The 16,339-nt window shown below is 34.9% G+C and overlaps 1 protein-coding gene across 17 annotated transcripts in view; it reads left to right on the top strand.

The window, feature by feature from the left end:
* The window catches only part of LOC132700025 (dual 3',5'-cyclic-AMP and -GMP phosphodiesterase 11), a 227,588-nt gene that overhangs the window by 163,895 nt on the left and 47,354 nt on the right, over positions 1-16,339 (top strand). Inside the window, exons 1-3 of one of the 17 annotated variants that reach the window (XM_060667091.1) lie at positions 2,153-2,262; positions 4,681-4,784; positions 6,371-6,977. The exons of 14 other annotated variants lie outside the window; for them this stretch is intronic. In XM_060667091.1, coding sequence (XP_060523074.1) covers positions 6,926-6,977 — 52 coding nt within the window. In that variant the 5' untranslated portion in view covers positions 2,153-2,262; positions 4,681-4,784; positions 6,371-6,925. Of the gene's footprint in view, positions 1-2,144; positions 2,263-4,680; positions 4,785-6,370; positions 6,978-16,339 lie in introns of those variants that run through there. 2 more of the 17 variants (XM_060667090.1, XM_060667089.1) reach the window with 2 other exon arrangements.

Raw genomic sequence — 16,339 nt, forward strand, 5'->3', positions numbered from 1 at the left:
TTATTGGGCAAAAGTTTGCTATTGCAAAATTTAGAGGTTCGCAAAATTGCGAACTGTTTCTACGTTATTAATGCTTTTCCAATATTGTTACAAATATTACATATGTCAAGACAACCTATACAAAAAAGCTCTTCTTAACATTGTATGCAGGTATTCATAAATTTTTCAATTACAAACAAGTGCAAAAAAGTCATTTACTAATTTTCATTGTATAAGTATTACATGAATATATTCTCCATGAATTGAATATTGAATGAATGACAATTTAAATTTAAACTGGGATTTGATAACACAATTATAGGGTATGTCGTCCTAAAAATCGAATCTGCGCGTGTAGCTGATAAAAATATCTCAAGCATTCACCGCAGGCGCTTTCACAATCACGCCAAGATGATTTGTAGATGTCTGGTGGATTTGTTTCGTTTAATGATGCAAATGGTAGCAATTAAAAGCAAAAAAAAATCTATAAAGGGAGCAGTTGTGTGTGTTTAGTACTTTCAATAACACCTAAAAATCCTTCAAGCCAAAATGAATTAACGGTTTCCATTTTTCTGCCACCAACTTAATCGAACACAGAATCACCAGACGATTCTTATGAGGTATTATTTACCACTCCCTCGAGAACTTGAAGCTTGGGTTCTGCTGGTGATATGAAGTTCCGGTAGTGAGTACAAAAGAAATAGCATCATTTTACAAAAGAATGGGTTTCGCGACAATATCTTGTTTTGCCTGGTGCAAGGTTTGGTTAGTTCCCTTTCATGACGTGCACACTTCTTGGCAAATGTCTCTGCTCTTCCTTTATATTTTTTTGCACTAGCTGCTCAACAAGGTAGCTTTGTGTTCCAAAAGGGTTGATGGTTTTAGTATTTAATAAAAACACTATATGCTGTCAAAATTGTGCTTAAAAGTCCTATAGAGTACATCGTTTCATTTTGTGAACTCGAAGTAAAATTTTGCAACATTATTGTGGTCTTATTTCGCCCTGTACATTTGGTACAATTTAATGTTAAAGCGCGCATTAAATCGGGATTTGAGCAGTGTTATTGTATTGGGTCGACGTATTTATATGTAAGGAACGGTCTGTAAATGGTTTTGTAAGCTTTCATTTCAGTTTCCTTGGAAATTTCCTTTTTATTTATGAGCCTCTTGCTCAATGCATATTATTATACCTTATTTGCTTTTTCTGCTCCATTATTTAATACTATATCCTATCCTCCTGTTTCTCCGAACCTAATCCCCAAGTGCTGGAAGCAACTAACTTGTTCTAATTTCTGTTTTTCGTTTGCCATTGCCATAAATTTATTATTCATGTTCATTTTCCTCTAGATCCTTCAGGGTTCCAGCTATGTTATACCATCGGCAAGGGCATATTCCTATATTTTGATACGTTCTAGTTGTCTGTGTCCAACGTAAAGGGCTTTTGATCACTGTTCTGCCATTCTAATTAGATCGTCCATATAAGTTATTAGTAGTAAAGGGCTCAAACCACCTCCCTGTCTCACTCTTTCTTGTGTTATAAAAGGCTTTGATTTCGTCTACTTGCTTATTACACAAGTTCATGTTTCGTTGTATAAACGTTTGATAACTCTTATTAGTTTCTAGATTTTTATTCGCGGAACTTTATCAAACGCCTTTTCCATATCTAAGAATGCTACGTATACTGCTGGGTGTTGTCGCCTTTCCGTATCCCACTTTGGGTTTCTGTTAGAGTTGGTCTATTTTTGATCGTAGTTTCTTTTCAAATATTTTCTTTAACAGTTTCAATGGTGTACATAGCAGTGATATTCCTCTATAATTGTAGCAGTTCTTGTTATCTCATTTTTTTGTGCAGTACTGGTTTTAAACCCATTTTCCATTCCTGCGATATCTTTTCTCCTACCCATTTCATATTGAAAATTTTTACCAATAATGTGGACGCGTGATGGACGTATGAATAAAAAATTAAGCAGAATCAGCTGCTAATGTCGGCGTCACCGGCTTCTTTGTGCGTTAGCGATTGATAAACTGACCTGTCGTAATAACACGCTGATCCCCACCTTCTCCTCCACCTCCTCCAACTCACTATCGTGTGTGGTATCTGCGCGATTCGATTTGAACTTGAATTATAATATTTGGTGTACAAATAAAATATTTTTCAGTCGTCGTATAAACGCACAGCTTATAGTTGTAAATAAAGTACGCGATAAGATCGTAAATAAGTTGAGAGAGTCTTGGCGCGAATTGGATTTTCAAGTGATTGATGGCTGGGGTTCGATGTTTGCGGTATGTTGGTGTTGTAACTTAAAATTTTTCTTTGCGCTGGTGTGGACGTGGACGTGTTTTTTTTTTCGTGAATTTTGGTTTAATGACTGGATATTTGAGTAGCAGAAGCAAAACCAAACCTATGTGGTAAAAAGTTATGTTTTCGTTTTCGCAAACCATTACCGAAAACACTCAAATATTCGATAGTTATTGCTGCAGGCGTCAGTCTCCACGGTGTGGTGAATATTCCGTTCGCTAATGATTGCAAATGAATGCGGCGAAACGCAATCGTTTTCCAATAATTTTGCGTTGGTTTATTTATGTCCAAAGTTCCGATATCTTATTTCTATGGCGTTATAAAAAAGTGCTTCTTGAACATAAATTTTATTATCATCATGTTAGTCATAATCACAAGACTGGTATCGTTGCCGTTCAACGCGTGTGTACCGGGTGTCTCTTGTCACGTAGTTCAACCGTAGGATGAGTGTGGTTTTTTTTTGTTTCGTCGCGATATGGATCTTCGTAAAATCCTTCACCATTTGTATATGATTTCGGCAAAATTCCGTTGTGTCTGATGGTGTTGATATGTAGTTGGTTATTTTTGCATTTTGCCTACGTAAAAGGTGGGTGGGGCGGTACGTAATCATAGTAGGTGGAATTTCGACTAGTGCCAAACAAAATAAATCCGTAAATCCATTCTTTTTGAATGACTTTTACAAATAGTTTAGTTTAAGTAGTGGAATTTTTGGAAGTCGAGCTGTGTTCCGCGGATCGGGTTGTATACATCTACATCTTAACGGCATTGAAGTATTTACTACCGTATTAGATTTGGTTCGTCTCTATCGGAGTATCTTATCTACGATTTTGATTGACATGTCCAATCGAGAGTCTCTCGAAATGAATTACGCGGTAATAATGACCGTATGTATCGGTATATTTTGACGAGAGCAATCTTAACCGCTTTTCTGTTTCCAGTTACGCATTTATGGTTATGACCAATCACTATTTACCTGTCCTTTACGAAAACTAAGTGTTTTGGGCAAAATACTGTTTTTGATCTTTATCAGTCGATAGGCTGTTAAATATTTTTGTAATAGGATTCAGTTCATGCCTCATATCAACCAATGAAGTTCTGTCGTATTAAATCCGTTATTTTTTGAGGTTTCCAAATCCACAAAGTTAGCTCCTTCCTTCGAGAATTTGCTATTGGACGCTACGGCACAAATGTTTGAGGTCGCAGTATCCAGTATACACTGGATCATTGTTTTCAGGTTTGCCCTGATGTTTCTGCTGTTTTCTTTGTTGAAAGTTTTGCGTTTTCGTTCCCCTCCACATCGCAGGCTATTTTAGCAACTCCACTACAAACTCCTGCAGATGCAGGTTCGTCAACGTTTCGATTTCTACCTTCGAAAATCCAATTTCAAAATTGACTCGATTCGTAGCTGACGTTGAACGACCTAGAATGCGAATTTCCATCGTCAAAGTGATTCATTCGGAATCGATGCGCTTGTCTACATTGTCATTTCCCGTTTTCTTATTGAGCTGGTGAGGATCTATGAAAAAGCAAATTGCGTATCGGTACGTTGATAACTTCATTTAATACGTACGCATATTTTTTAATACGGCAACAGTCGAGAGATCGCAAAGAAGCACAAGGATGCCCAAGCGCGTTATCCATCCGATGTTTTGATTTCGTTGAACCGTGTTTATCAGACGCGATTGTTTTGTTTTCTGTAATAACAAATTTATTGGTTTTTAATCGTTCGGGTAAATCGAGCGCTTTACTAGAACGGATGTCGTCGTCATCGTCATCGGCGTGAATGAAAACGATTTCGAATTGGTACGGGGTCACTTGGTCTGTAATTCAAAGGGGTGATATATGGGAGTCAGTTTTTATTGGCCACGTTTCGCCGAATCGCACTCGAGTTACAATCGTTAGAATTTATATTTGCGTTCGCGCCTATCGAGCTTGTTTTAATGGGTTCGGAGAAGACCTCGGGAAATGCCGAAGGTCGGAAAAATGTGGATTAAACTTCCCTGCCCTGCGGAGGCGTCCTGGTGCCGCACCAAATGTAGAATGCGATGTCTTTATGAAGTGCGGAGTTTGAAAGCCAATTTGAAATTCCATGATTTAGCACAATTTTTTAACCGTCGCGTCTCTACACTTTAAAAATATAGCATAGCGTAGGTTTCTTAAATGAATATTAAAAGAGTTTCCTATACTATACATTAATTGGATTGAAAATATTCACAAAACGTAAAAAGAGTTTTCAATTTAAACATTATTTGTTACGTAATTAACATGTTTGTTCATTCGACTTCTGCCTGTCTTCGTTCGTCTTCTAAAGGGCTTTAACAATGACCGGGAAACAAATCGTCCAAAAATTTATCTGCGACTCGCTCTTATCTTTAATTGCTTAATTAAATCTTATTTAATAGATCTATGTGTCGAGATAACGGAATGCATTCCAAGGTTTCATCGATTTCAAAAACACTCAGTATTTTCGACCTTCTACGGCGCCCTTCCGCGTGTCATCTTGAAGGTAACTTTGTGAGAAAAAAACAACATTAGTTTAAAGCGTGGTCTACACATTACGTCATCGACATCACATTGAAGATAAAATGTTCCAGACTAACAAAAAATTATCTCTTGGTTCCGTCAATGGACTGGAATGCACAGTGCGGAACAACTATTCAGAATCGTTGGAAAAAGAGACAAACTCGCCACTGAAATTGCCAAAGTTGGAGCGACCTGACACGCTACAGGAAGAAGAACTTAAGCATTTTACGAAATAATAAAAAAGATGAAGTTTTGGGTCCCTTTTTGTAAAGCCTTGACATATTTTTAGGTACTCACCCAACTGATGTTATTTAGTATTTTATTTACCCAAAAAATTAGCAGAACGCGTTTTGAATCCACCTCAATATAGTTCACAGGAATATATTTGTCACTTCGTAAAACCGACAAAGTCTTATAAAGTTCGCCAAATGATATACAGCTTTTACGACATAGTTCGGTCTCTAACTTTCGTTAATTTTTATAAAGGTCTAACCGCACGCCTTGGTTTTCTCTTTGTAATTCTCAATAAATAGATTCCCAATTCAACAATGACTTTCCAGAACCGTACTTCGATACTTCGTGCATATAAATTTCAGGATCCTTCCGCGTTTTTCTTTCTTGGACACATCTCACAACGATGTCATGTACTGTGGCATGCGCTGTGTTAGTCATTTCGGACGTTAATTTTATGACTCCACTTTTCCCAAATGTCGATTTCAAAAACAGGAACACATTTAAAATTATAATTTTGGCAGCAACCGGCAAATGTGTACGAGTCTTTGAACCACTTGAATTTGACGGATGTTTATCATCAACGATTATTACGTCATCGACCACAAAATTGTTAGTATTTGCTAAGAAATAAATTGTCATAAAATGTATATGATACCTCAATAAAAATGGCACACTGAGTTTTGAAAAACAAGTGAATAACATTAAGTTGGTAATTACTAATTACAAATATAAGACGGAATAGAAATAAGACTAAGAAAATACTGTTTTATAAAGCCGACAGCATACTCCGATTTCAGCAACCTCCAAAAATCTACCAGTAGCAAACTGGGAAAACATCCATTATAAATCAGTTATCTACATAAGATTTTGTATTGCTTTAATTTTTTTTTTACTATACTAGATTATATATTAGTTTAAGCTTTCTAATGTGTTCTTAATATAGGAGATCATCCTATCTAACGGGCAATTTCAACTTGAAATCGAGCTACCTCAAGTAGGGACTATTTTGGGAATATTTATAAAGAGCACACTAATATAAAATGTCCCTACCCTTAAAATACAACAGTCCGTCGGCTAACATTTTAAATACGATCCTGGTACGCGTGCTGAAATGAATAGTCCTTCCGCTTTACAACAGGCGGGTCTTAAACTCATTCTGAAGTCAAAACCATAAAAGGTTGTAAAAACGGTATGTGGTTGGGCGAACTTTACAAAGAGGCAAGTGGTACGGTAAGACGTAATATGTAGACCTCGCGTTAACAATCCGATGCGTCTCTCGTCCACACGATCTGCGCAGTTTTGAACGGCAAACGTCATGCGAGCGATCTTTTTTAGATTATCACTAGCCAAGAACGTTACCCTAAACACAAGACACAGATATGAAACAAATCCGACTGTTATCTCAGATATTCATCCGCAGAAAAATTATCTAAATCAAGCGTTACGTATCGATTACGTAATAAGTTATCAACACGGTGCAGAAGTAAACGTCACGTGTCAATTCAGATAAATATATCATCGCGGTCGATCGAAGTTAGTCCATTGACCCGAGTTGTTAGCTGGAAGGGTTTCGCTTCACACAGATTCATCCCAGCCACCAAGACGGCTCTCACGGACTTCTCTCAGCGTAAAAACATCAAGAATTTACATTTGAACCTGTTCCGCGCGGAAAAGTGCACCTTGAACGACTCCACACCACCAAAACGTCGGTCGGTGGTCGCGGGACATTCGAGTATAAGCAGTAAAACTTCGGGCGTGGCGGTGACCTTGAAAGAGTGGTGGCGCGATGTGGGGCTGTGCCCCCGGCGCGGCTCGACCGGCGCCTCTAAGTCCACGGTAGGTGCCGCGGCTGCTACGAGGCGTTGCCATAGGCGGGCGACCCTGCACTCCATGGGCCAGTCCTTCAGCATGTGCAAGTTTAACAACTGCAGACACAAGAAAAGTAAGTTGTCTCGTTTTTCCTTAACGACGGTTTTGAGCGGTGAACTAAATATTGAAAGGGGATCCAACCAGCTGGAATACTTTTTTTATGATTTGCTGCTGCTCCATTAGATAGATCTCCAGGCAGGTTATACGTTCCCAAGCTTTTGTATGGGCAGTCCTTCCCTTCCCTTATTCTTCTATATCTAAATTCCAAACAGGCGAACAAAAATTTTAAACCCATGTATATTTATTTATTTATTTATAAGCAAGTGTTTCCTACAGACAGACGCAGCTGTTCAATAAGAGGAACGCACAAAATGTCACAAAAAAAAGATGCTGTGTCAGTGGACAAGTTTCAATTATTTTTTACAACCTAAATCAAATTAAGAACTAATTACATTTTATTACAGTATCTTATTAGTATACAGTCTTAAGAGTCGTTTAAAGGCTTCAAAGCTCATAGCAAATGGGTCAAGATCCGGAAACGCGCTCTGTGCCCTATTATAAGTACGGGTAATGTCTGTTAATAGAGATAAGAAAGTGACCAATTGCTTTTGAATGGGATTATCCAAGGGTGGTCATTAACATACCGAATTTAAATTCAGGTAAAATTGTGGTCCCTAATAGAAAATAATTTTATACCTACCTGTATTTAATATTCTTTGGTTTGGTATACTACTTAGTTTAAGTTTGTTAGTAATCATTCTTATGTCATGTGTAATACTGAAATCTGCCATTCGTCGTAACAATGTTTTTCCCCGTATTAACTCCAATAGAAAAAGCAGAGCAATCGTATACCTATATTGCAAATAATATAGAACAAATAATAATTAGAACAGGCAATGATAGCGATAGTGATACTGATATATTATGCGAACAATTTTAAGCAATTTAAGTAGGTAATAAAAATAATTTGTAATTTTTTTTTAGATTTAAACATAAATACATACATAAATTAATAAATATCGTTTAATATCTTTCCTAACAAAACCCCAAATAATTAAGTTCTAAGCGAAGTACGGACCTGTTCGGCCATATTTCATTCTTACAGCTTGCCCGGGTCTTTCCTTAATTCGTATTAGTTAGTCACTTTCTTATATCTATGAACAGACTTTACATCTGATAAATGGAGAGTTAGAAGAGTAGTTTGAATTCTATCCAGAAACAGCGAACTTTTGCCTGTTTCTTTATAAAAAAGTAATAAATCAAAATTTGTTCTACGATTTCCCAAAGACTGCATACAATAGAAATGAATGATTTCACTATAACTAAAAAAAAATTGTCTGTCTATTAAATTTGGATTCCAGACTGGTGTAGCATATTCCAACACTGGTCTGACAAGACTGTAAAAAAGTATTATTAAAGAGTTTTTATTATTAAACCCATTCTTTAGTGCCTTTTGAACAATGTTTTCTACGTGCATCTCAAAAAGAAGCCCCGAATGTAATGTAATGCCTAGGTCCTTTACAGAGTCCGACAAGTTCAGTTCGTAGTTACCCAGCTAGATATCACTTTTAATTTGCAATTGTGTTTTTTTTTGTAAACAAGCAATCTGTTCAGAGAACAATATTTTTCAAAATTTGACAAATCTCTCTGCAACAAGACGTCGTCTGCCGCCGAGTGAACAAGTTTTTAGATCATCTGCGTACAAGGAGCAAGTACTGTGTACAAACCACCTGCTAAAGGCATACAAGAAAATGGCAAACAATAAGGAACCCAAATGGGACCCATGAGGTACCCTCGCAGTTATGTTTGTACTCTTTGATTTTATCTTATCCCATTTACAACAAATTAAGATCGTCCGTACAAGTACACCGAAATTCTCCAAAGAATTCACGGCAAAAATCTGTGCTGATTCGGGTCAATACGCCCCTTAACTATAAAGAATAATTGGTCCGAAACAAGTGACTCAAACAACTTAAGAGAGACTGGAGCGATTTTCCAAAGTCCAGGATATTTACTAGTTAATTCTATAGTGAAAATCGGGGCATGATTTTGAAAATATCGAATTAAAACCGTCTGGCCCAGTTCACTTTTCGGGATTAACAGAGCATAAAAAATTCTTTACATTTTCCTTCGATATATGACCAGCATTGAAACATTTTTGTGATGAAATTGGTTTTATTAGTGAAGGGGTGTCACATGAAGCTTCAGAAGAGTTCACAAACTATCAAAAATATTTTGTATCTTGCTCAATATTTTGTTGTGTTATAGCAATGTACGCTTTGTAATCTTTACTAATATTGATTTTAACGGCCTTTTTTAAATCAGAATAAATTTTATAAACTATTTGTCCCCTAAATTTTCAGTCCTTGTGCGTTCGTTTCATGCTTTTTATCAATCCAATAGTGTACTTCGAGAACCATAAAGGATATTTCCGTTTTTTATCTTGACTTTGGTATATTTGTATCTACAATTTCTGACAATTTCGCAGCGTTTAAAATTATTTTTCACAAATCACAGCTAATATTTTACCGATAATAAATGTCAAAATTGTATTCCAGATGTCGTTTAGGTCCAGGACGAATTAAAATTTTCAAATTGTCAATAAATGTCAAATTCAAGTAGCTCAACAAATTGTACAAAAAAAGCATTGCACTTATTTATACTCGTAGCAGTTTATTTAAAAAGAATCGGAATTGAGGGTTCTAGTTAATTTAAGTCCCCGAAATTCTTTTACAACTTCAAATTGTTTATTGATGTAATGTAATTTCTATACATATAAAAAACCGCAATGAATGCGATAACATTATCTACTTAATAAAATTGATATCGCAAGATGCTTAAACAACTGCTGGAATTCAAGTAAGATTAAAAATTGCGCATCATATCAAAGAATGCAAAATAAGTTATCCGCGGTAGGTTGTTATTCTTTTACATGGAGTGGGGAAAATCAAAAAATCAAAGATACTACATGAAATCCTTGCGAAAGTATAATTATAGTTATGCCATGATCGCTTATTTGATTGATCGACGAACGAATGTTAGGGTCGTTTTTTTTTTAACAATTCTAATTGCAAAAGGAAACAATACATAAAAATAAATAAATTTTGTGTGTGCTTGAGGGGAGTGGAGGGGATTATTTTTGAATTTTCTCGTCATAAAAAAAACAAAATAGCCCATCGTGTTTTGGTGTTTTGGAGAAAAATCGATTGTGTTTGTGTTGGATTTTTAAAATACTTTGGAAAAACAAAAGTTACCTACTGTTTAATCTTTGTTTTTGCGCTACCAAGTTTTGTCTATTGCTTGAAGTGTACACAAAATAAGTTTTGGGTTGCTTGTGTTTCACTACCGACTATTTACTAAAATGGACTACAAGCGGAAATAAATACCGGATACCTTAGCATTATATGGATTTGTCCTTATATCTAAACCAAATGTTCATTAGCGAAGAACTTGAAAAATTTACAGAAAGTTATCCCATAATATCTACCTTTCCGAGTATTTATAGATTTTTGCCCTTATAAAAGCCCGAGGGCTGCTGAAAATATATCGGACCAAGAACCACCGGCAATTGTCTGTGATTGCGTTCAAGGCCGGTATTCATTCCCTTGGCTTTGATAAATGGAAAGATGTGTTTTTAGGAATATACACCGCCGAGAGATTGATGGCGTTTGTTGCTTGTTTGCGTGGGGCTTAGAAAAGCCCGATTCTCTCGGGAAATCGTTATGCTTCGGTAAGGACGGGTCCGATGGATTGAAAGATGTTTTCTATATACAAAATTTTAGGTTTGACTGAGACGAAGACAAAATAATCTTCTAAATTATTCAAAACTAACCATAACACCCTCCAAACTTCAATTCTGATGCATAAACGTGAAAATTGGGGCCTTTTTTTCTAATCGTAAAGTTTTGTGGGCTTCTTCTGTCGTAATTTGATGTATGACTTAGTGGTAAATTTAGATTTAAAATTAGTCTTATATTTCTATAAATGGAAAATACTTCGCAGTCAAAAAAACATTTTTCTCAATTTAGAAAGATTCCAAATTCAAAGCATCTTTTAAGAATTCTTAGAGGTTTTTTGCCTTTTTTCTTTTCTTAGGTATCTGATTTAGTTAATTTCAGCTTCTATGTTCGAATATCTTCTTAACTTAATTTCAAGCTTACAGTTTTTTTTTATAACAAATTACACAGTTTCAACTACACAAGTAAGGGTGTTAATGTTTTTAAATATTATTTGAATTTTGTGTTTATAAGCATTGACCGTCTTCATGTGAAGTAATTTCCTGTAATTTTTCATAAACTTCAAGTAATTTATCCACGAGCTAGCTAGCTAGCTACAGAACAGGTTTTATATAAATTTAGCGCTAGCGTCGTAGAAGAGCTAATGGATTTTTCGCTGAACAAATTTTCTTTTTTTCAAGATGATTAACTTCAATTATTGAATCAAATTAACGAAATTAATGCAATAAACTTACCTACCAGTGCCCTTGCGCATTGTAAAAAATCACTAAAACAAAGGCGTATTTTTGTTTTTGTTTTTTTTAAATATGTGTCCATTGATGTCGCCACACTGTTAAGATTTTTCTTCTTCTTCTTTTCTCTTCCGATATCATGGCTGTTCGCAAATAGTGCTTTCGAGCTTAACGGTTCGTTGTAGACAAGTTCTAAAATATATCGGCATGTTTTTAATTTAGATGGAATGTTCCAGAAATATACAGTGAATTAAACTTCCTTTATATCTGTCATAAAATTCGATAGTACCTCCATAAGTAATAATATAAATTTTGAGCGCTTGGTACAAACAAAACGTTAAGAACCTTCATTAAAATTTGCATTTCAAGGGCAGAAGTCGTAGAAATGTCTGCTACCGATGCTATAAATCCCTATACATCGGATAACCGTTACCCATTGACAAAGCGGCCGGAATTGAAGAAGCCGTGGAGCCCGACATCCTGCACCCATATAAATTCCGTTCGTAAACTTCCATTTCGACGTTTTACAGTCTGTTTATTCTCCCATTGCATCGCAAACTGAAACAAAATGACGTCCGTTCGTCGAGGCACTGTTTGTCCAAGACATTAGAAATACAATACCGCGTCACGGTTTCATCGAACATTCGCTAGAGTTATACCTCTATTTTTAAAACGGGTGATGCTCGCCGCTGCTCGACGTATTTCCTGGTCTCTGGTGACCGCACTGCGTCAGCCGAAGAATTCAACGAAGGCACCTCATATCAGGTTTCTAGTTTTCAAAATACGCTTTTCCACAACCTACTCTAAAATTATTATTGTATTTTATTAAATTTTGGAGAATTTGGAACCAATATACAGGGTGTTTTCTAATTGAATGTCAATTAGGGGGACGATTTTTGGGTCCATTTTAAAAAGAAAACTATATATATATATATATATATATATATATATATATATATATATATATATATATATATATATATATATATATATATATATATATATATATATATATATATATATATATATATATATTTTAATGTCTGTAATGCTACTTCAGATATTTTAATGAATTTTGGCACACATGCTATATATCAAGAGGCATTATTTAGTTTACCACAATTTGTTTAAAATACACAACGGTACGCTCCAATTATTTCTAAAGAAATATAATTTCTTGATTTTGTTCAATCCGATGTACGGGTTTCGCTTAAACAAAAACCTCTTCGCTGCATGGTCATAACAATACCGTTAACATGATAGCATTTCTTGATTAAGACAATTTCCATTTGTTTTATTAAAATTCTTCAAAAAATTGAAGTACGAATACGAAGTACCTAAACTCTGAGGTGTGGTGTTAATGCGGTTGTTTGACAGTTGTTTGGTATCAGTTTTTAAATTCAGTTCTTCGCGTGTTATTAGTTTGGTGTTTAAAATATCCGAGCATTGTTATTTTATGTATGGGTTTTTATGAAACATGTACTCCGAGGGCAAATAGTCTTCCTATTGAACCCATATCATATGAATCGAGTCCAAGCGTTACTTCCCTGAGATTTTAATAGTTTTTGGACAAAATTGCGCTTTGTTTGATGAAGAAATTCTATTTACAGATGAAACTAACTTTTCCAGAAATGCAATCAGAGATTTTAACAATGCCCAACTAACCCCCATGCAGTTGTAGAATTGATACATCAAGAACGGTTTGGGCTGGAATTGTTTTCCAGCCAGAAAGGTTAAATAGCTATAATTATGCTAGAAGAAGTACTATATTTAATTAGGAACAGATTGTGGTTCGTGCATGCTATTTAAATCACACACTTAATGGGTGGGTGGATCGCGGCGGACCTCAACAAGGCCCCTAGGTCCGCAGATTTAAATAGTTTGGAATTGCTTATGGTGGGGGTATACTTCGCAGTGCTGAAACGTGTATCCTTCGCGGTGAAGAATACTTTCAAACACTTATCTAGTTTCTATGTTCTACTTCTTATCAAAAAGGTTGTTATTAATTTATTAACAGAATTTTGTTCAAAATTATTAAGATTAATTAGTGTGTTTTTTAAAATAAGAATCGTTTAATATATATCTTTTTGATAAGGATGTTATGTTATTTCATTCAACTGTAAAAGTAAAAACAGCAGTCTTCTAATATTTTTTTCTCTGAAGTGCGCCATTTGGTAACTAAAAACTAGATATTTTGCTTTAGATAGATATTTTATTTCTCACAAAAGTTCTCCTACCTAATTAACAATTTATTATTCGTTCATGTATTTCCTTAAAAAAATAATGGCATTTGCATTCATTTATGAGCAGATTTGTTCTCTTAATTTTCGTTTACTTTGTCGCACGGTTTTCACTAAAGAATAAAAACTAATTTCTCTGCATGCTGTCATATTAACGTCATATTAATGTCATATTATGCAGAGAAGAGGTTTTTATTTTTTAAGTGAAAATAATACATCGTATTGAAAAAAATCATGAAATTAAATTTTCGTTAAAAATGATTTGAGATTCAAAGAAAAATTTTTATTTTAAGAGAAATCAGTGGAGTTCCATCAATGTCTACCAAAATGGGCAGGTGAAATTCCTTACGTCCGCGACTGGTGTGTTTTAAAAAAGTATGGCACACTTGATACATAGTACATGTACATTTATAATGTGACATTACCAATAATTTGACAATGTCATGGCCATTCTAAAGCTTGTAAAGAGTCTTCAGTGTCTGGAAGAAATCGAACTGTGTTTAAAAAAATTGAAAGCCACAAGTTTGCACTCGATGCCCTTTTTGCATTTAATATCTTTAATGGACAATGAATAAAAGGTGCCTTCATGGATAAGTGTTTGTAGGTATTTGAGCTAATTTTAAAAATTTCAACCTGTATTCAAAATGATTGAACGAAGATTTAACGAAATTTGCCTACGATAATATCTAAATTACATTTTAATTCCTTTACGTCTTACAGTTGGTTTAAGAGGCGTTTTTATTTATCCGTTTGACGGCACGTGCATTTACTAATTATCGAGATAAGGTAAAACGAGATGTCCAGGCGGAGAGTAGGCAAAAGCGGCCCCCGCGTGAAATTCAAAACGCCGTTCTAATATCGTACATCGAAACCACCGGAACCATATTTTGTCTTTAAATTAACAAATAAATTGAAACTTTTTTTAATACACAGTGCATTTAAATTGGAAAAACCTACCGCATTTTTCCGAGATTTTTGTTTTTTAAGCGTTTGGAACTATTCTAGGACACTGACACATAATTATGATTTGATTTTCTTTTTCCACTGAATTTACATGCATTATGATGACCAAAGCGGCGTAGATGTATGAAAAATTAATAAAAAACTCACATCGGGAATTTCGTCGGTTTGTTACAGCTTATCTGTGACTGTAGCTAAAATTTGAAAATTTGGGATTATACTAAAGTCGTTGATGACCTCCGACTTTAGTATCAAGAAGTATTTTCAATATGAAGAGTATTTGTAATGTAAAAGTTCTATTCTACAAGTTATTATTATTTACGAAGAATGTCGCAAAACTTGACTCAGATCATAGGTTATGTTTTCGATTCATTTGCAGCAAAACCGATCGTCCTAGTTCTCGGCATATATGAAGTCGTATGTCAGCACAGTGCCTTCAAATATTTATTGTTATTAGTGGTTTCGATCAGTTTTTTATTCTGATTGGATTAAAGTTGTTAGAAGTTGTATTTCCGGTAAGAAGGTATTATTTTTCAAATATATAGAAGTAGGTAGATTGTATTATATTCTGTGTAACTCACATAAAACGTAACGCGATTCACGGAGGCGTCCTTCCTGGCGAGATAAAGTTATTTCCCATTACAAATATCCTATTAATAATATCAGAAATTAAAGGTTTATATCTAAATAGTGGAAGCAAAGATATCATTAACAGGACATCGTTCGCTCATGTGCTCAATTTGAATTGCTAAAGTTCACTTTGATATTTAAAAAAAAGATTAATAAAACACTACCAGGTTCAAAACACTATTAAAAGTACATATACATTGCGAATAAATAATTAGACACCTTTACACACATTAAAAATCGAGACATTTCCTAATAGAAACTAAATGAAAGTTTTATATTTTACCATTTCACCTTTTAAACTTAATGGAGCCTGACAACCTGACATTTTCAAATGACGTTTAAACTAACCAAAACTTATGGATTCGTCAAACTCGCAATTAAAAGCCAAGGCTCGGTTTAAGCTTGTGTGGTGTTTGGTCCATCACCTACGATGCAACTGGCTAAATTGACCTTGTTGCTAGTGCAGTACTCCTAAACAGAAACATAACAAAAATTTAACAATACGGTATGAACTACACGTCTAACATGCGAAGTGGTGATGTTCAACAAGCTGGTCTTCCAGGTAACACTTCGGTGAGCTGAACAATATACTTTAGTTATGGGAAATAAAATAAAGATCTATATTAGATTCTTATTATGTATTTCTCCATACGGGTCGGTAGCTGGTTAAACAGTTATGAATCTTTACAAGAGTCAGAACTTTGGTATTGCTTTGCTTTGCTTTGCTGATCAGGGAACAATAAAGATTTTACGATTTTATCTACCCATATTTATTATCTTTAAAGCTTTAGCAATATTATTTAACCATAGCCGTAAAAATATGGAAATGTAATCGGTTATTATTAATGCTCGATTTTTATGAAGAACAGTTTCATGTTTGGCACGTGGACCTAACTTTGATAAAATATATTATTTGCAGTGTCAAGCTCACTTTTCACGCGGGGTCAAAGCAATAATGGGTGTTGTTCGAACGTGTTTTGCCATTTGTTTACATAATTTTGCCACTTAATACCGCGATATATCATGTCGCCGATAGGTGCGTAAAGAATTATTTCCAGCGAGAAAGCAGAATAGCGACCAACAATGTAACATGCAAATGTTGATATTTCGTTACCTGGAATAAGCTCGATAAAACTT

Source organism: Cylas formicarius, unplaced genomic scaffold, assembly GCF_029955315.1.
Source record: "Cylas formicarius isolate icCylForm1 unplaced genomic scaffold, icCylForm1.1 PGA_scaffold_3__17_contigs__length_32017465, whole genome shotgun sequence".
NCBI classification, from domain to species: domain Eukaryota; kingdom Metazoa; phylum Arthropoda; class Insecta; order Coleoptera; family Brentidae; genus Cylas; species Cylas formicarius.